General features: G+C 37.0%; 6 protein-coding genes across 7 annotated transcripts; 4 read left to right on the top strand and 2 right to left on the bottom strand.

Moving 5' to 3' along the window:
• The first annotated feature begins 1957 nt into the window (after positions 1-1957).
• LOC108213356 (uncharacterized) lies at positions 1958-4353 on the top strand. Of its 2 annotated transcripts, none has more exons than XM_017385142.2 (7): positions 1958-2104; positions 2199-2360; positions 2443-2589; positions 3394-3477; positions 3569-3691; positions 3796-3999; positions 4132-4339. In XM_017385142.2, exons 2-7 carry the CDS (start codon positions 2240-2242, stop codon positions 4209-4211), a joined length of 759 nt encoding a protein of 252 aa, XP_017240631.1. In that variant the 5' UTR covers positions 1958-2104; positions 2199-2239; the 3' UTR covers positions 4212-4339. The 2 variants fall into 2 exon arrangements, with proteins under 2 accessions (XP_017240631.1, XP_017240633.1); XM_017385144.2 differs by having other exon boundaries at positions 1961-2104; positions 4138-4353.
• A 640-nt stretch (positions 4354-4993) lies between these two features.
• On the top strand, positions 4994-7772 carry LOC108214859 (protein LOW PHOTOSYNTHETIC EFFICIENCY 1, chloroplastic). Its single transcript, XM_017387079.2, has one exon. The coding sequence runs from the start codon at positions 5397-5399 to the stop codon at positions 7668-7670; it is 2274 nt and encodes a 757-aa protein (XP_017242568.1). The 5' UTR covers positions 4994-5396; the 3' UTR covers positions 7671-7772.
• A 590-nt stretch (positions 7773-8362) lies between these two features.
• On the top strand, positions 8363-10085 carry LOC108214860 (benzyl alcohol O-benzoyltransferase). Its single transcript, XM_017387080.2, has 2 exons — positions 8363-8928; positions 9091-10085. The coding sequence occupies exons 1-2, from the start codon at positions 8476-8478 to the stop codon at positions 10009-10011; spliced, it is 1374 nt and encodes a 457-aa protein (XP_017242569.1). The 5' UTR covers positions 8363-8475; the 3' UTR covers positions 10012-10085.
• Positions 10086-10180: 95 nt separating this feature from the next.
• Positions 10181-12334, bottom strand: LOC108214861 (very-long-chain 3-oxoacyl-CoA reductase 1). The gene is made up of 3 exons (XM_017387081.2): positions 11307-12334; positions 10960-11029; positions 10181-10681 (listed from the first exon to the last, which is right to left on the bottom strand). Exons 1-3 carry the CDS (start codon positions 11948-11950, stop codon positions 10427-10429), a joined length of 969 nt encoding a protein of 322 aa, XP_017242570.1. The 5' UTR covers positions 11951-12334; the 3' UTR covers positions 10181-10426.
• Positions 12335-14745: 2411 nt separating this feature from the next.
• On the top strand, positions 14746-16084 carry LOC108212602 (succinate dehydrogenase [ubiquinone] iron-sulfur subunit 2, mitochondrial). Its single transcript, XM_017384326.2, has 2 exons — positions 14746-15441; positions 15887-16084. The coding sequence occupies exons 1-2, from the start codon at positions 14822-14824 to the stop codon at positions 16059-16061; spliced, it is 795 nt and encodes a 264-aa protein (XP_017239815.2). The 5' UTR covers positions 14746-14821; the 3' UTR covers positions 16062-16084.
• A 729-nt stretch (positions 16085-16813) lies between these two features.
• On the bottom strand, positions 16814-20289 carry LOC108211576 (protein WVD2-like 7). The gene is made up of 9 exons (XM_017383213.2): positions 20091-20289; positions 19411-19965; positions 18852-19184; positions 18696-18754; positions 18522-18596; positions 17682-17784; positions 17518-17580; positions 17310-17420; positions 16814-17210 (listed from the first exon to the last, which is right to left on the bottom strand). Exons 1-9 carry the CDS (start codon positions 20157-20159, stop codon positions 17073-17075), a joined length of 1506 nt encoding a protein of 501 aa, XP_017238702.1. The 5' UTR covers positions 20160-20289; the 3' UTR covers positions 16814-17072.
• Positions 20290-21014: the final 725 nt, after the last annotated feature.

Genomic DNA, 21014 nt, shown 5'->3' on the forward strand with positions numbered 1-21014 from the left:
ACTGCATACTAGAAACGTGACCTACCAAGCATTAAAGGGACGATAGGCAACTAAGTGTCCCTTTGGTGGGTTACGTAGTCGTCGTGAGTCGTGATAATACTACGCAAGTAGTAGTAGTACTGTAGTACACATCAGTTCAGCTTTTCTTTGCACTGTGTGTTTTGTAAAACCTCTGTAGTCACAATTCAACAATGCACAAATTAAAATATTTTGCATTGTTAGGATACATTAATTAGCGTGATAATTCTGCATGTGTAATTAAAACTGATGATTAATGAATAAAAACAGCATAATTAGGCTAAAAACTTGGAGGGGCAGGAGCATCATCTATGTCTGTACAACCCCAAATAGATGGAATTGCAAGACAAGACATGTCTCTTAATAATGGAAATATATATATGGTTTTATTATGACTAGTTGATAATGGCAAGCGATTTTTTTAATAGATCACCCAACAATTCAGTATGGGCCAAAGATAATAATCGATCACTTGTCCTTTCGATGATGTTTCATCCTCGTGGAAGCTCCAATACGGAAATCAGATTTATATTAGGCTTATTCCCAGCATCATGCGATGCTTGAATTATAGTAGTAATGAAAGGATTCATTCAATTAAAAAACTTGATATTAATGATTCATCCAGCTGAAGAATCACTGTTACTACAAATCTGCACATACAATCTTGGTCAGGTTTAACTCGAGAATATTTATGAACCTTCATTCATTATTATTATTATTATTATTATCAAATTATAGTAGTAATTGAATTGAATTTTAATATCAGTTAATTAGTGGCACCAGATTTAGAGCATCTTCGATGCTGTTGACTACTCCCTCCGTCCCATTTTAGTTGTCACCTTTGTTATTGTGCCGGTCAAATTGACCAAAATTTGACTGAAATTTATTAATATATTATCAATTAAAAAAATAAAAAAAATATGTCACCGGAAGCAACTTTTAATCTACTTTAAGATGTGATTTTCAGTTTTTTTAAATAATGAAAGAAGGACCTGTAATCTTTGGTCAAAAGTTGATCAATTTGATCAACAAAAATAGAAATATGACAACTAAAATGGGAACGAGGGAGTATAAATGATTTTCTAATATAATGAACCAGGTATATATGATATATCAGATGATTTAGGAACGTAGGAATATTTACAAGCAGGTTTCAATTTTTTTTTTCTTGTTTCAGTTGCTAAAAATTACAAGTTGCAACTAATTAATTGAGTTGAATCATTGAGCTAAATGTAATTTTTGCTACATGTGGTTGATGTTGATATGGGATCATGAGGAGATCCAGATATATTATTATCAAATTATGCAAGAACAATTGTCCATTGTAGATTCATTTATAAATATGAAAATCTGAGAATAAAATCCTTTCAAAATTTTGTGGTATCTATGAATATTTTATGTGTTATGATTAGTTTTAAGTACCTGTGATAGATTCATTGAGATCAACTTGTAACTGGCAATTTGGGGATATCTATAAAGACCATTTCTTTATTTCTATAATCTTGAAAGAATTATTACAGAGTTTATTGAGGATTATTATGAGTTCCATAAAATTATATAATACAGACTGTGGTTATAGAAAATAAAGCCCCATGCTTGGCAAGGCTAACCGAAGCAACCCACAGCCCCCTGAACTGTTTCTTTCAATGGAATGAAGGAGAATTTAATAAATTTGTTCTAAATCGGAGGGGATTAGAGAAAAAGTCTATAATTTCATTCTTTCGATCGTTCAATTACAATTATCTGAACTAGAAATCTAACTCAAGGAATAGTCATTTCAGTTGAACAACATGCGTCCATACAATTTTCATCATAGATCCTGCTCTGCAATTATCCTAGCAATTTTAGATTTTCGGAGAACCGGTAATTTAGAGTTTGAAGCCTCCTATCCCGAAAATGTTCATGATTCATTATGAAGCCGGATATTAAACGACATGAGAAGTGGTTTTTGAATTCGGGTGAGCTTAGAGGGGAGGCAATAGTATCTTAGAAACAACAAATCAAAACTCACCTTAAACGGTTATTCGTCTCTCTCACGTGCATTTGGCTCTGTGGCTAAGCAAAAATGGTTGTCCCAGCGTGAAAGGTAGTGTGCTCGTGTAAATTGTAAATTTTTAAGAAAACATGTAAAATGCATTTTGGCTGAGATTTTTCTACACACTACCAATTCAAATATGCAGCTCCAACTTCAAAGGGGAAGCTTTTCTCCTAGCCTGGAATCATGGGAAGTTGCAGTTTACATTTCTCTCCCCCTCCTATTTTCAACCTTCTCCTCCTTTCTTTATCCTGCATCAGTATCATTACTAGCACCGATTCTCAGGTCTTGCCGGTGCCTCTTAAAGGTACATGTGTGTGCGCTTAGCTAATAGTACAATGCACGTTTCATGAGTATGATCATAATTTGGAAAGCTGGGGTATTTGCAGGTCTAGCGTGTAGTATAGTGAACTGCGGAGAAGGAACATGCAGAGCTTCGAAGGAAACAATACTTGGGATTGAATGTGATTGTAAACCTGGTTGGAGGCATATCCCTCTTGCTTCTTTTGCATTTCCTTCTTGTGTTCTCCCCAATTGTAAGCCTCCATCTTAACCACTCAAATTCATGTTTTTCCTTAGCCATTTGAGGTTTTACTTCATTATATGATCGTTAAGAAGTAAAAACATGCATAGATAAATCAAACTAATGAAATTAACAGTCATGTTAGTTTTTTCATTTGGTTGATTAGACACTCACAATAAACATAGATCCAAGGCATCTCACTCGGTTAGAATGTAGATAGGCGTGTCGTTCTTTTGAAGGTAGCGTTCACTTTTTGAGCCAAACTTTGTCATCTTACATGTTTATGTTGTGGATTTCCTTGAAAATACAGCAGCATTCTAAATGTGCACACATGAAGACTGTATTTAAATTGATAATCACATGTGATTTGATTAGCTTCTCTGTTCTACACTTCTTGTTTGTGACACAGTGCCTGTGCTTGCAATTTGGTTTAGTGAAATCTTAGCCTTGATGATTACTTATTTGCACATATTATACGTGGAGGGTCCGGGTCCCTGACAAACGTATGTTGCTGCATACAATACCATTCTTAACAAATATTGTATGGTTGAATTGATATTTTGATACGTGAATACATGATGTTCGCCTCATCACCAAAACATTATGGTATGCTGCAACATACGTCGGTTTTGACTTGATCCAGACCTAAATATGAAATAAAATCAAATTTAATTATTTGTGGCTTGTTACATGAGTCCAACATTTATTTCCCTTTCCTGTTCTCGACCACAGAATTATAATACATTTTGATTGTTAAAAGGGAAGGTCTTGATAGTGATACGAACATTTAGATGATGAATGATTTATAAAACTGCAGGCACATTAGATTTGCATTGCGGAAGTAGAGCTCCACCACCACCACCACCAGCACCTCTGCTCCCAGCCATCAATGCTTCAAGCCGTAAATATTTGAAATTTCTCTTTTGCGTAAATTGAATTGGCAATTTGATTAGTTACAATAAATAAAAAGATGTTGATTAATTATTTTTCAGCTTGTAATCTTGTGTGGTGTGGGAACGGAGAGTGCATAGTTAATGGAGATAGCCACTACTGCAAATGCAACCAAGGGTCTTCCAATTACTTGGATGATTCTTCCTTTGCTTGTTTAGAACCATGTAAGTTGCTTATTTTCTTGCAATTCCTATTTTTTGCTAAATTTTCTCGCCTCTTTCTGAATTTGACAAAGCAAGTGTCACGTGAACAAAATTTTAATATACAGGCTACTTCGGAGAAGATTGTAAGAACCTGCAATTAGGGCCACTACCACAACTACCACCGCTCCATCTGCCACCATCGCTACCTTCAGTACAGCTGCCCCCGCCACTCCAGCTGCCCCCGGCACTACCTCTGCCAACCCCATCCTCCAGTACAAATTCTGCCTCGCCAAAAGCTGTTAGACCGGAACCTGAAGCTGAGACAGAAGGTCTAGTTAGTTTTTTAACAAATTTTAAGAAAGTTAGGTCCCCTGATTGCGCTAAATATGTTGTTTAAGTAGACAAGTTTCAAATTTCTTTCAAATGTGCTAACAAAGACTTGATATTCTTTCGTTTTTAAGCTGCAGAATCGAATGGAGCATCCAGTTACATGAAGAATCCTCTGGCACTGATTGCGGTGCTGATAGCATTATATTTTTGACATGAATGTAGCTAGCTAGAGAGGTGAAGGGAGGATCAAGAAAGGCTAGACAAATTACATGTCTGACGACTTGTACAATGTTCTTCATTTGTTTCCCCGGAAGATTTTGAATTTTATCATAATCCTATTAATCCTATTTATTGACATAAATTAGCAAACATTCTTTTGCTGTTTCCAGTTTGACATATATATTTTTGAATTTTGAGTACTATGGTACCCGCGAACAGTAATCTCATGATGGTAAAACCTCGATTAGTTAAAATAATCCTTCACAAATTAATATTTAGACTATAGAATTTTGATTCAGATATGTATTATGATATTGCATATTTAATTTTGATAAATTAATAAAATTTAACAATCTTGACATTATTAATTTAAAAAAGTATTATTATATTATAAGAGTATCGGTTACAAATAAGATTATAAGATTACATGATAGATTAATATTAAGATTTTTTAATCTCCTGAAATAAGAGAAAAAGTATTGTGATTAGAATAAAAGATATATGATATGAACTTTTATTTTTGAGAAAATTTTCATTAAAATAATACGTTATAATCCGATATCAACTTTGAAATTTTAAAGAGTTAATAATTAATAATAAAAATAATAATTAATTTTGAGAAATTAATTGGGACCATAAGTAAATCGGGTCAAGACACTGAACTATGGATTATGGTATATACACAGGTAACGGGTCACAGTATTGGGCCACAAATTAAACCGAATAATTCCTTGGATTTAAATTATTTTGCCTGGCTGTGATTAAACTCACAGCTCTCTCTTGCAAAGTAAATGAATGGCTGTGGGAAACTCACACACTGCAATGTAAAACAAACCCCACAAGCTAACTTCATCTTTTATCCTTAAAGATTCAATCTTTTGCTCCAATTCAAGATTCTAAGGTAAGAGCAACCAGTTTCTGTGTTTATGTGTATACATATCTGAATGTTCTAGTTACTATCAAGATTCTTTCTGTTGATTCTTTGATCATCCTGTTCTTGTATCACGCTTCTGGGGTTTTTTCAACTTCACATTAATCTGCGATATATATATATATATATATATATATATATAGAGAGAGAGAGAGAGAGAGAGAGAGAGGGGAGAGGGAGAGGGAGAGGGGGAGAGAGAGAGAGGGGAGAGGGAGAGGGGGAGAGAGAGAGAGAGAGAGAGAGAGAATGCAAGCTTCTAGTATATTACCTCAAAGGTGTGAGCTTTTCATGGGAGCTCATTTGGATTATGAACTGGGTTCACCGTACTATAATTTAAGTTTAAGGAGAAAAAGAGGACTAGCTTATTATAGAAGAGGCTGTGCTGAGTTGTTTGTATCAACTAAATATAGGAGGAATACTAGTAAGCACTGTTTTAGGAGACCTGGTCATGAATTGGGATGTTTTGTTTTTTCCAACTACTCCACAGTTAAATTTTATATGTTTCACGAGCCGGTAAGAGATTATAGTAGGACAAGTTTTTCTCCGGCGTGGGCATTGGAAGGACAAGAGGTTGAGGGTGTAGATACCAAAGGAGATTTGAATTCTTTAGATAGGCAGACGGATGAAAGTGTGGGTTTAAATGGTGCTCATGTGAATAGTGTTGAAGGGAATGACATTGCTAATAACAATGATGACAAACTACAAGATCATTCTATTAAAGGTAAGGAAGATTTTGGCAAAGAGAGGAGCAAAAGAATTGATGTCCGTGCATTGGGGTTGGATTTACAGCTTGCCAAAACTCCAGATGATGTGGAGGAGGTTCTTAAAGATATGAATGAGGTTCCTCTCCAGGTGTACTCGTCGTTGATTAGAGCGTTTGGCAGAGAGAATAATGTTGATTCTGCATTGGCTCTTTTTAATTGGCTGAAAAGAAAAAAGAAAGATTCTAGCAGTGTTGGGCCTAACCTTTTCATATATAATAGTCTATTAGGCACCCTGAAACAGACAGGGAAATACAAGGAAGGGGAAAAGCTCATGAGTGATATGGCTGCGGAAGGCATACAGCCTAACATTGTGACTTACAACACTTTGATGGGAATTTATTTGGCTGAAGGCCGTGCAGTTGATGCTCTTAACCTTTTTGAGGAGATAAAGATGAAGGGCCTATGTGCATCTCCTGCTTCATACTCTACAGCTTTGGCGGCTTATCGGAGACTAGAAGATGGATTTGGAGCCTTAAAGTTTTTTCTTGATATAAGAGAAAAATACAAAAACAATGAACTAGGAAATGACCTTAATGAGGACTGGGATTATGAGTTTGCCAAACTAGAGAACTTCATTGTTCGAATTTGCTATCAGGTGACGAGGCAATGGCTCGTCAAGACTGACAACCTAAGCACTAATGTATTGAAACTTTTTGCAGATATGGACAAGGCTGGCCTTCAAACTGGCAAGGCAGAATATGAGCGCCTTGTCTGGGCATGTACTCGTGAAGAACACTATGCCGTGGCGAAAGAATTATATAATAGGATAAGAGACATGGATTCTGAGATAAGCCTATCAGTTTGCAACCATATAATCTGGTTGATGGGGAAGGCTAAGAAGTGGTGGGCGGCGCTGGAGGTTTATGAGGATTTGTTGGATAAAGGGCCGAAACCAAATAACATGTCATATGAATTGGTAGTTTCTCATTTCAATACTCTGCTTACTGCTGCTAAGAAAAGAGGAATTTGGAGGTGGGGTGTTAGATTGCTGAACAAGATGGAAGAGAAAGGTATAAAACCGGGAAGCAGAGAATGGAATGCTGTTCTTATTGCCTGCTCCAAAGCATCAGAAACTTCTGCAGCTGTACAAATATTTAAAAGGATGATAGAAAATGGTGAGAAGCCGACAGTTATATCTTATGGTGCATTGCTCAGTGCTCTTGAAAAAGGGAAGCTATATGATGAGGCCCTTCAGGTGTGGAAGCACATGCTAAAAATGAACGTGGAGCCAAATTTGTATGCCTACACAATTATGTGTTCAATATATGCTGGACAAGGAAAATTTGGCATTGTCGATTCCATCATCCAGGAAATGATCACATCTAAGATTGAGCCAACAGTTGTTACATTCAATGCAATTATTAGTGCTTGTGCTCGAAATAATTTTGGGGGCTCAGCATATGAATGGTTTGAGCGTATGAAAGTACACAATGTTGAGCCAAATGAGGTTAGTTATGAAATGTTGATTGAGGCGCTTACGAATGATGGTAAGCCAAGGCTTGCATATGATATGTATGTCAGGGCTTACATCAGTGGCCTGAATCTCTCTTTAAAGGCATACGACGCTGTTATTGAATCAGCAGAGACTTATAATTCAACGATCGATGTTGGTTCCATGGGTCCTCGCCCAATGGAGAGAAAGAAAAAGGTTCAAATCAGAAAGAATATGTCTGAATTCTCTAAACTAGCAGGTATACCCAGGAGAGGTAAACCATTTGACAGAAGAGAACTCTATGCTCCAGAAACAATGTTATAGTTCATTAAGCTCTTAAGTACATGTATATATAACATTGTGACCACACTTTGTAATTTGCATCTTGCCAATCTGATGAATATCACCAGCCTGTTTATTGAGTAACGATATTATGTACTCATAGATGCCTTTTTTTTATAGGGTCCTGGTCCCTGACAACCAGTTGTCAGGAACAGATTATCTGACACACACTTCCATTCCAGGAGCGTCGGATCTATATTTGAAGGGTCCAGATTAAAACTTTTTTTTTTTAAGTATCCGTTATAATTTTCTGCGGATAGGAACTTTTCCTTTCCGCGGAATGGAAAAATTCCTATCCGCGGAACGGAAAATTATAGCGGATTCTTAAAAAAGAAAAATTTCAATCCAGACCCTTCAAATACAGATCTGATGCTAATGGAGCTGGAGCTGTGCCTTAGATAAGGCCTCCCTTGACAACCAGTTGTCCAACCTAAACGGCTCTTTTAATTTTAATAGTCTTGATGATATTATTATTTTAGTTTCATTTTTACCTCAATTGATACTAATGATACCGAATCAATCATAATAATAAATATGTAATTTTTACGAAATCAAAACACCCGCAGTGATGAATTGAACCAGTCCATCTTGTTCAGATGTTATCCATATTTATCTGCACTGTTGAATAGACTCCACAGTTGTTTTTCTGAAATTCAGTTTCTTTTAAGCAACTTTTAAGTAGATCTAATATACAGTATCTCTAATACTTCTGCAATCCTGCTTAAGTTACAAACGACTTATTTTTTGAACTTTAACAACCTCTTAGTTTCTAACACATATTTCATGCATGGCAAGACAAGAGCCATTGGTTTTCACTGTAACAAGGCGGTCACCAGAGCTCATACCTCCGGCAAAACTGACGCCACACGAGTACAAACTCCTCTCGGACATAGACGATCAAGAGACTTGTCGTTTCCAAGTCCCGATCATCCAATTTTACCAAAATAAAAATAATGTCACTGATGTACTAAACAGGGAACCCGTGAAAGTCATTAGGGAAGCCCTTGCCAAAACTCTTGTATTTTATTACCCGTTTGCAGGCCGCCTACGAGAAGGCGCAGGCAGAAAACTGGCTGTGGAATGCACCGGAGAAGGAGTGCTGTTTATTGAAGCCGACGCGGATGTTACACTTGAGCAATTTGGTGACGCGCTTTATCCACCATTTCCTTGTTTAGGCGAGCTTCTTTTCGACGTGCCTGGCTCTTCTGGAGTTCTTGATACTCCTCTGCTCCTTATTCAGGTATTCACATATTTTTTTCTCCCTTCTGTGAATCTTTATAATTAGCTCACGTTTTACGGATTATTTGGCACTGTTAATGTTGAGAAAAAGTCTTTTCTTGGCATCTCGAGATTTTAGAAGAACTGGTCACTTAAATGGGCTGTTTAATTTTATCATATGTAGGTAACTCGGCTTAAGTGTGGAGGATTTATATTGGCCTGGCGCCATAATCACACAATGTGCGATGCTGCTGGATTTGTTCAATTTATGACTGCTTTAGGTGAAATCGCTAGGGGGGCAAGTGTGCCGTCTATACATCCAGTGTGGCAAAGAGAATTACTTAATGCGAGGAATCCACCTCGCGTTACGTGTGCTCATCCCGAGTATGATAATGTGGCTGACACGAAGGAAACCATGATTCCTATGGCTAATTTGGTTCAACGTTCATTCTTTTTTGGCCCCGCTGAGATTCTTACCCTGCGTCGACTGGTTCCTACTGATTTTCGCAAATGTTCTACCTTTGAACTGCTAACCGCTTTTTTATGGCGAATTCGTACTCGTTCCCTGGATCTTGGTCCTGAAGAGGAGGTGCGCTTGCTCTGTGTTATCAATGCACGCAGCAATTTCAGTCCCTCTCTGCCTAAGGGGTATTATGGAAATGCTTTTGCGTTCCCAGCAGCTCTGACAACTGCTGGGAAGCTTTGTCAGAATCCGATTGAATACGCCTTAGAACTTGTTATGAAAACCAAAGAAGTTTTCAACGAAGAGTACATGAAATCAGTTGCTGACTTGATGGTTCTAAAAGGACGGCCACATTTCACAGTAGCGAGGACCTTTTTTGTGTCAGACCTGACACGTGCTGGATTTGGAAGTGTTGATTACGGATGGGGAAGACCTGTGTATGGCGGTCCAGCCAGAGGGGGGACTGTGAATAGCTTTTACATACCATTCAAGAACAGAAAGGGTGAGAAGGGAATTGTGGTGCCATTTTGGTTACCAGCATCTGCTATGAACAAATTTGCACTTGAACTTGATGGCATTTTGAAGAACAATGATCATTTGGTCACAGATAATACTCCTCTTCCTATTAAGTCAGTCCTGTAGAAGCTGCTTGTGTTCCCAGAAGTTTAATCGCGACAATTGGCTGCTAAAATAAACTGACACTTGCGTATTAATTGATCAATTATTCAAGTTCTTGTTGCACAGACTGTAATTATATATCATACGATAGAATTATAAACATTAAGCGATGCTTTAAACTAGAGCTTACAACTTGTGTTCTCTTGCAGCTTAGTGCCAAACATTTCATTAATATACATTGAACACATTTGTGTTAATGTGAGCATAGGCTGGAAGCTAATGCCACTCAATACATAATGAAATAACTCCATTTTATTTGTGGTTTTTTTGCCATATTATTACAGTTATACACTCCCCAGATTAGTCGCCCACCAATAAGCAAATAACATATCTACCAGGCATTTGGAGAGCATGAGTACTCATTAGCCTGGAGGACTGTTCAATTCTTCTTCCGAGCATCTTTGAGCTGTCCTTTCTTACGGAGGGAAAGGCAGAACCATAAAATAAAAGCTTCAATCATGAACTCAGGTGCAGAGTTTGCGAAACTCCACATGACAGAATGAGGCCAGTAAGGATTGCAATGGGGCTCATAGCCTACCCATCGTAAGGCAGCCCGAACATAACCATCAGACGATGGAACAATGAATGAAGATTTCCTTATTGATGCCATCTTTGTTGCCACGTAAAAGGGGGTCTGTAACAAGACAAAGCTGATTATAATCAAGGTATACCAACTTTACGGTCCATAATATTTACCAGGTATTTCAATAGAGAGCGAAAACACTAAACTGCCTGTCAAGTGATTATCTGTTATCCCTTAGGTCATGGGTCAAACCTTGAAAACGATATACTTATAAATAATAAGGGTAAGACTGTGATCATCAGAATCTATCTCACTGGATGCCTTGTGTACTGGGTACGACCTTTATAAGAAGAAAAACTTTAAACTGATGAAAATGTACAGAGTAATACCTGACACTGCACATCAATACCGCTCTTTTTGTACTCCACATAAAGGTTTTTTGAGAACTGATCAATGTATCTGAAAGATAAAACTTTTAATCATTGCATGTTACTAGGCTACAAATTCATAGAAAGAATCTAAATCTTCAGTTCTGCAGAGTTATCTAGTGTTCTAGTTAAAAGAAATATTGCAACCCTCTGCGACTGTTTTTAAAAAAATGGAAGCAAGTGAAATTCATCCTATCCGGAACCATGGTCTAGAGAGTTGAGAAGTTGCAGAAAGACATCAAAGCAGAAAAAGAAGTGTAGGCATAAATAAAAATTAAGCAATTATAACAAATATAATTCTTGCTTACCCTTTTGCAGCGCCATAAATGGTGTATAGAGGATAAGAAGGCACAGTAGATCCACCAGAGCCAATATTAACAATTGCACCTCTCTTCCTCTTCAGCATTCCTGGTAACACTGCTCGAGTGACCTTTGTAGTCCCCTCGATATTAATTTTTATCAGATCAGCCAATAACTTTTCATCCAACTCATGTAGATACTTTGCATAAGGGTAGCAACATCCCACATTGTTAATCAGAACTCCAACATCCAAACCATCAATAACTTCACCAATCCTTCTTAGCCCATCAGATAAATCACCGGAAAAATCTAGAACAACAGTTTTGATCTTGGTATTCCCTTCTTTTGTCAAGATCTCATCAGAAACACGTTTAAGCTTATCTGGGTTCCGACCAACAAGAACAAGATTCAAGCCTTTTTGGGCCAACTGGAAGGCGAAAGCTTTGCCAATACCATCAGTTGGCCCTGTGATCAGTGCCCATGACCCATAGTTCTTGAGATTCTTGCTAGGTCTCAGAAAATTAACATATACCCATTTGATAAAAGAGAACAATAACTTGCAAACCGAGTAAGAACCAAGCGTCAGAAGAAGAAGTGGAAGCCACAAGGGCAGAGACTTCAGTTCCTCTATCAGACAGAGTTCCATAAGCATATTGTAAAATGTGAGTACTAAAAGTATGATCTTTACGCGTTTATATATAAGATGAGTGCCTCCAAAGTCCAATCTTCTTCTGAAGGATCATTTTCTTTATTCTTGAATTTAATGCATGAAACTTTTAATTCTTTTGGTGATAAATATCACTTTTTCATTCATTAAATAGATTCTTCCAACTGATGTGAGCAACTAGAACTTTATTTAGCTACTGCATGTGAACCCAGTCAGAGCTTGTACTTACCTATATCTCTTCTTGTGCCAATAAGAGATCAAGCGGACTTGGTAATAAGAGATCGAAGAGTTGAATAAGTAGTGATCACATGGTGCATCACTATTAAGCGTTACTAACCATAACTTGATAGCTCAGACATATAATTTCTTGCACCGTCGTTGGTTGAATTGGAGGTGAAGAAGGTTGGTGACCTAAAACTGGGGACTGTTTATAAATGTTGATTATTTAGGGAGGCATTGAATACAATCAAGCAATGTGAACTTTAAGGTAGCTTTAGCATTTAAGATCCAGAGCCTTTCCGTTTCTGTTTTTGGGTACGAAGGACTAGTGATACTATTTTTAGTTACAGACAAACACCTAGTAGTTATCCAGCCTCTCTAAGCAACGCTAAACATCAGTGGCCCAGCACCTATCCTGGTCCAGCGCTCCCTTGATTGCATTCAGAGGGCTTCACCAGAAATTAAACGCTCAGACGTGCTATTATCTATGGCTTACGAAGAGCTCTTTCTTGCCTGTAATAAACTTACTCTACATACAAACTGATTTTGATCATGATTATAGTCTTTACATCTATTGTTGAAGGTAAGGCCGCGAAGCTTCATACTGTTTATTGTCTAAAAACTAAGAAAAGCTTTGCATACACTAAATGGAGGAAGTATCTTGGTAAGAAGTTATTTTTTGTTTGGATAACATTAGTACAAGAGCATGTTATTCAAGTGGCCTCTTTCCCAGTTACATTTTTCATGGATGAACAAAGAAATATTGTATTTAACTCATTTTATCAAACATACATATATAACAGGGAAAAAGGACAGCCTTCTTGCACTATTGGACCCCTACATTTTCCATCTTACTCTTTCTCGATCACTGCTGCCAATTTTCTTCAGCCTAAGCAAAACCACTTCTTCTTCTGCGCCAGATAATGACAAAATATATCAGAACTATTGCTTAAGCTACTAAGCTATGGCGCTGGAACAACTGATATAGTATTTTATGAATGAGTGAATTTCAGATTTTTAGATTTTCTAGTTGCATCCGAACACAGAATACAATTACTTTTCAAGTGGTCATATTATATTGGGAATATCAGCGATACCCTTCTGCTTCTGGCCTTTTCAAGGGGTGCCATTTCACATTTTTCAACTTAATACCAGTACTCTTTCATTCCATCATAGATACAGACAACCATTTACTGGCGAAAAAATCTGTCTTCCATTTTCAAATTAGCAAGGGTGGATTTGTGGTTCAATCATAAAGCATAACAATGTGTTTTGAGGATAAAAAGGGCTTTAGGTTAACAATTTCAGGGGAAAAACGAAACTTAAAATTGTAATTAATAGCCATTATTAAGATACCGATTGATGGTCTGGTTGAGGTTTAGACTCAACCCTCTGAGGTGGTGCTCCATTGACTGCAGTTCCTTTGGTTTTCTTGTCATCCCTAGCCTTGGCAAATATGACTGTGAATCCATCAGCAGATGAGGGATTATTAACATCCCACTCGCCGAATTTTGGCAAAGGACGGCCTTTGTCTTGCTGCATACATATATGGACAGTAAAATCAGAAAGAACTTCAGTGACATGCAGTTCTTCATTATCAGCTAAGTATAATATACTAAATGATGGATCTGAAAGATTACTTCCAGTTAATAGGAGAATGAACTCGTACAACACATACAGTCTCCATCATAAGGAACTGACTCGGGTGGGTGGGGCTATATCTAAAGCAACACGGCATTCTTACTATAAAATTATTTTATCAACATAGAAACTGCTATTATTTAGCCTCGCGTATTTCACTTGTGGATGTCTGAGTAATTAATTCTTGTAATTGACCTTACCCAAGAAAAAAATGTGTTCGGCAATGTATGATCAATATTCTCCATAATTTGACCAATCAAAGTGCACAAAACAGCCTTATTATAGTAACATATTATGGTTCCATGCCAAAGTAATGATTAACTAATCAACAACAATCATCGTGATTATGAGGAGGCCTAAAATCAAAATTTCAGGTTCCATGTTTTACTAAAAATTTAAAAGCCGACCAATCAACAATTATCATGATAATGAGGAGGCTTGTAGTCTAACAAAGCGATTTCTTGTGTTAACATAACGTAGGACGACATGCATGATCTCGTGGTGTTAACATAACGCAGGACGACATGCGACAACAGCAAAAGTCCAAACATATGATAATTGATTGCCAACAATATTCATATATTAATTCTCAATACAAATCATTTTTACAAAGAAATTCTATCACTAGTTTCATAATTGAAAAAAGATGAACTCACCGTCGTCATCACATAAATGTAATGAACGAGGAAGATGAAGACGCAGAGATCGAGAGAGGGGAAGAAAACAAACAAAAATTGAAAATGTGGAGCGCAGAAATAATGATGGTCAGAGAGACTAATAAAGGGCCGTAGGCGAATTAAGACCCTATATTACTGTTCCAATTAAATGTTTTTTAGTAAGTAGTTTTTCTTAATCAATTGTCTAAAATATTTATTCCGCTAAATTTTCATGTCGTCTACGTGTCGTTCTGTGAGGTAACCCTGAGCATCAGCCTGTTCAATTGGACTCTGTTTTTACATTTACCCTCAATGTCCTAGTAACCATTTTTACCTCTCTATGGCAGCAGCTTTGCTCAGGCGGGTGGCAGCTACATTTCGGCCACCACTGCCCGGATTCCGGGCCCACGCATCGCAATCCAGCAATGCCAATCTAAAAACATTCCAAATTTACAGATGGAACCCCGAAAATTTAAAGAAACCCGAAATGAAAAGCTACACTGTTGATCTCAAGGAATGCGGACCAATGGTCTTGGATGCACTCTTCCTGATCAAGAGCCAGCTCGATGCCACGCTGACTTTTCGACGATCATGTCGTGAAGGCATCTGTGGATCATGTGCAATGAACATTGATGGTTGTAATGGTTTGGCTTGTTTGACAAAGATTGAATCAGGATCGTCTGTGACCATGATAACACCGTTGCCCCATATGTTTGTTATTAAGGATCTGGTTGTGGACATGACTAATTTTTATAATCAGTATAAGAGTATTGAGCCGTGGTTGAAGAGGAAGACTGCGACGAAAGATGGAAAAGAAGTGTTGCAGAGTAAGAAAGACAGGGAGAAACTTGAAGGAATGTATGAGTGTATATTGTGTGCTTGTTGTAGTACTTCTTGTCCTAGTTATTGGTGGAACCCTGAGTCGTATCTCGGCCCTGCTGCTCTTCTTCATGCTAATCGGTATGACAAGATTTTAAATTTGGGAAATATGTATTTCAGTTGTCTGGTAATTATTTTTATCTGCATGCATAGTTTCCACAGTTGCTTCTGTCATCCCTTGCATGCTTGTTTTAATTAAAGCATAGATTAATTAAGCATTAGGTCTCCAGCCTTTGCAAGAAATGGATGATTAGAACCCCAATTCTCCGCGATCAAACATAAAAGCAACAATTGTAGCTAACACAAGACTAACTTGATGCACAGACTGCATATTAGCAGAAGAGTCGCCTAATTTTTACAATTACACCAAACATAAAGTCTAGCTATACATAAACTCTTAACTGTCGGTAGCTTGATTAACTACAGTTGGCACATCTAGTATTAGTACTGCAAATCTAGTTATTTCAGTTGCAGAACCTTTAAATGTGCATGATCTTAAAATAATTTTCAATTTGATTCAATGCAGATGGATTATGGATAGTCGGGACGAATACACGAAGGAGCGTTTAGATGCAATATGTGACGAATTCAAATTATACAGGTGCCACACAATCTTAAACTGTGCACGTGCCTGCCCCAAGGGACTAAATCCTGGAAAGCAAATTAACAACATCAAGAAGCTCGAGGCTAAATCTGTGTAAAGTAATTATGTGTAAGAATATATATAATAATATCAATTCTCATTATGAAAACTGAGAGTATTGTAAGCAGTTAGTTTTTAATAATTTGTCATCCTATCGTCCGAATCATCAATTTCATTTGGAAATCAATTTTAAAATTTTAAGTGTCTATACTCTATATTAACTACAAAATTGCCTCCTTACAAAAAAAAAACTACAAAATAGCCTAGGACTATAGGACATCATAGCTACATTATATTCATCAATGGCGATGGTGATTGGATCTAGAATGATGCTCAGGTGGAGTTTCATAGTGATTTTGGTGTTCAATAGTGTAAAGTGATGATGAGATGAACATTTGTGAATCGGGGATTGTATTGGAAATGACAGTGATGTTGAAGATTGGGTAAAGACAATAATGTGGCAGCTTAGATACTCTAATATTTGGGACTGTAAATTGCTTACTGTTATTTAGTGCAATGTGTATAAATTACGTGCATTATAAGTATGAATGAAATAGTTTACGCAAGTTATCAATGATTCATCAAGTGCAATCAGGGGCGGATCTAGGAAGAGGCACGGGGGGACACGTGCCCCCCCTAAATTTTTTTTTTTTTACACCTTTTCACCATTCTAAATTTTACAAAATTATAGAAGTGCCCCCCCAAAATTTGAAAATATATAGGTTTTTTCTGAAAATTTGCTTGGTGCCCCCCTAAGATTTTGGGTCTAGATCCGCCCCTGAGTGCAATACAAGAAAACCAAAAAGAGATGAATAAAAGTGGTAATTATGTTGCATTGACGAATTCTCTTCAATCTTTACAATGTGCTATAGTTCCGAATTTAAAATAGATCATATATTGGGGGGGGGGGGGATCAAGTTTGAAACAACTGAAGATCAGTAAATCACTGATCATGGCAAAGTACATTGAACGGTATAAACAGCTCACCAGAAGCCCGACTTCCACGACTCAAAGTATTTCTTTGCTTTTGAATTCTTCTTTCCTTGTTTGATGCTGATTTTTTGGGAAGTCATTCTTGAGTATTTTTCTTCAAGAAATTCCTCAAAGAGTTGTTTGAGGACTTTGCAAATGGATTTGTGCCTTGAATTGAATTAGAACTAGCCTTCTTTCCTGCTTGTTTGGAAGTCTGAGGGTGCATCTCTGGAGCCTGCAGTAATGCAAAGAAAAATTTATCTGAAATTGATTGCTTGTCTTGAATTTATTTTATTTTTTTGTCAAATACATGATGATGCAATCACGAAGATACCTTCTTTGTTTGTTTCTTTGATGTTTCTCTTTCCTTATAAAACTCAGGCAGAGGTCTGGCTCTGAAACAGAGGCTTGGACCAAACTTCCCAACTTCTGTTTCTGCTTTCTCCTGCGAAAGCATAAGATAAACATCTAGGTCAACCCATAAATTACGTAGCATGCTATCTAACATTTCATCAGGTAAGATCTCTGTTATCAGTTATCACCTTCAGTTTTGCTTGCCTCTGAACATTTTGCGCCTCTTTCTCGTTGAATCTGTCCTCAAGCTTCTGAAAGATTAAAAAATAACGGTTGCAGACAATAAGTTATGTGCTCGGGGAGGAAGCAAAGCAAGCAAACAAAATTATTCAAGTAAAATCAACCTTTGTACCTGTTTCCTTCTTGCAGCTCTTTCCTCAGTTCTCAAGGTAAAAGGAGTAGATAATGTCGAAGATTGCAATTTTTTCCGACAGGCACTCAAAGATTTGGAACAGCTGTCATTATACTCAAAATCATCAAATTTTGTTTGAAATAATAGATACAGGCATTCTTATAAAAATATTCAAACCTATAAGATTAAGTACTATGTTATTCTGACTCTTCAGTTCAGGCGACCATAAACACATGGAAACTCATACACGACACTAATTACGTGTCAGCTTGTTTGACACAACTTATGATACTCATACCCGACACTAATTCTGTGTCAGATTGTTTGACACAACTGTGCAGACTGTGGCCAGTTTAAAGACCAATATCAGAAGAAATCATGACGCAAAAAGAGAAATATGAGATGACAAATAGATAGAACAAACTAAATAAAAGAAAAAAGAAGAATAAGCCTAATTTAAGAAGTCCTTTTAAAACTATGTTTAGTTTGTGTATCATCTTTAGTTGCCCAAACAAAATTTAAACTGTTTTATATAAATTCTGACTGTGTCCAAAAATAAGACAGTGTCCTCATGTTTCCAATTTTAGGATCCAACACTCCATACCCAGGTCCTAGTATCATAGATTAACTATAGCCCGGCAGATAAAAAATTTGCTATAGTGTTTGTTTGCGAGCAGCAAATGGCACCTTGTGTTTTTCTTCATATTCATAAATAAGTGTTTATAAGCATTCAATGACAGTTTCATGCATATTTTATGGAGGGAGGGGGGAGTCTACTTAAATTTATTTCTGGAAATTATGGAGCCCAAATACTGTTAAGGAAAGTGATATAGAACTAACACTGAAGATAAAAGGTGCCATTTTGGGCCACTTGTTTTGCTTCCAGGGGCTAGAGGATCAAGCAATTCCTTGTCCCTAACAATTAGTTATAAAGAGAAACTGTTAATATCTAGTCATGTCCACTTTTATATATCAAGCTTAATTGCATTAACATGTTCTGGTATAGTGATGTACCTTTTACTTTCTGTGTAGGGAGTTACTAAAGGATGTTTCAGCATTCCACTCACTGATGCCTGCAGATGTTTACATACAAATATGAATATCGATTTAATAATTTGCAAACATCAATCCAATACCTAAATGACTTAATAAGATCAAATGAAGACTGACCGGAGTTTTTGAAGGAGTGGCACAATCTTTATTGGCCTTGTAGAAATTAGTATCAGGTGCTGAACTTTCAGTCTTTCTGGCAGCTGGAGTTGGTAATTTTTCAGGTCTCCTTGTTGGAGTAAAATTAATGAACCTCCGTAAGGATTTTGGTGTTGTCCTCTTTTTATCTGTAGACTCCATTGTAGACCTGATGGTGGCTGGAGTATAAGAGTTCTCTTTTCTGGGGGCCAATGGTGGCATAGATTTAGCAGGGGTGGATGTCACTTTACGGAACACTGATGATTTCAAGGTAGAAAGAACTGGTCTCTTCTTTCTGTCCATTTGTACAGCATCCTGATTTAACACTGAAATTATTAGCATACACATCTACACAATCTGCAATACCACCGCAATTCTCTCTATATTGGCATATGAATTTATATACTATTCCTAGCATCGTAGCCTACCGGATATCCCTCTTCTCTTCTTAACAAGGGGCTGAGGGTTCAAGCATTGTGTTTAAGTATTGTTTTGCCTTATAGTAAATACAAGATAAATGCAAATACAACAGAAAATTCACCTTCAGCAAATTGCTTTCCAGCCTAGAAACCTTGTTTTTGTCCTCAAAATTCTCCGGTGGGTCTTCTGATCCGATGTTCATTGCAATTTCCCCTAAAACCTTTGCCTCAGTATCCATTTCCATTCCAAGTCCCAATTCATCAGGAATTGCATAGTTTGCATTCGAATTCGATTCATCTTCTTCAGCACTGACCATCAAATTCTCCTTACCACTCTTGATCTTGATCAAGATTTGTTCTTGTAATTCAAGTCCACTTTTTTCTGCATCAGAAGGTGCATCAATGCAGCCACCGGATCCCAATTCCGTCTCATCAGCATTCTTGGCAGCATTTTCTTGCTCAAGTAAAGCTGCAGCTTTCTTAGCAGCAGCAATTCTCTTGTAATGAGCTTCAAAGAAGGCCTTCTTCTCCGCCACTGACCCCGGTTGAGCATACCTCTCCGCCTCCTCAACATGCCTATTCTGAGTAAAAGCAGACCATTTTTCCCATGACAGAGAGGAGTCTGTCATGAACCTCCCAAATGAAACACTCTCTCCAAGAGCATGCAGGGGATTCATCTGCATCACACACTTCTGCCATGTAACATTTCTCGAAAACCCGAAAACCAAAAATACTTAAAAATGAAAAAAGATCAAAACTTTACAAACCAATGTAGATCAAGATTCAAGAAACATGAACTAACCTGGTGGGGTTCATCAGAGGTGCCAGAAGTATAGGAAAAAGGATGCATAACACAAGCTACATCTCCCATTTCTTCACAAGACAACAACAGAGAAGTGAACAAGAGGCTTAAAAATATGTGTCAAGTTACAGCAGCCGTTACACTTAAGTTTCAGTTATGATTTTATGGGACTTTATTTTGAAGCATTTGAAATTCAAATAAAAGGGCTTTCTTTTCATGCTTGGGCTAAAAGAGAAGTGTGATACAAATTTAAAATGTCATGTGGTGGGGTAGCTTTTTGTTACGTATAGATATTGCCCCATTTTGAGGCCGTTACTCGGTCTTTATCCACCCTAAGATGGGTCCACTTGAAAAAGTAATAGTTTTTTTTATATTTTTCCAGTTATTTTAAACTGAGAGGGGCTTGATTTTAATTGTGGTCACAGGGGTCTGAATTCAGTGGATTAGTTGATGACTTGTGAGAACCGTCTGAAAGTGAGTAATACTTTTTCTTTTGAATAAAAAGTGAGTAATACTTAATCGGGTGCACATATTTGAAAAAAATATCCTAAATTAATCTCAAAGAAGATAACCGTCTTAATGTGCACCCGATTAAATATTATTCACTTTTAATCGGATGCACATATTTGAAAAATTACAATCCAAAATGCTGAATTTGTCTTATGTTTATCTTTTAATCCTTCTTAATGTTATATGATATAACGTTTTAAAATCCTAAACGTCCTTTTTAATGTTACATGATGTAACGTTTTTAAACCTCAAACGCTAAATCATATAGTGTTTTATTTTCAAAACGGGAAATATCATCTTATGTTTTATAAAAAATTTCAAATAAGTTTTGTCCAAATTTTGAAACGTTAAATTGTTAAATTATTCAGCGTTAATAAATGATATTTGAAGTTATTTTTCTTAAGACTTAATTAC

Source organism: Daucus carota, chromosome 3 (assembly GCF_001625215.2).
Source record: "Daucus carota subsp. sativus chromosome 3, DH1 v3.0, whole genome shotgun sequence".
NCBI classification, from domain to species: Eukaryota; Viridiplantae; Streptophyta; class Magnoliopsida; order Apiales; family Apiaceae; genus Daucus; species Daucus carota.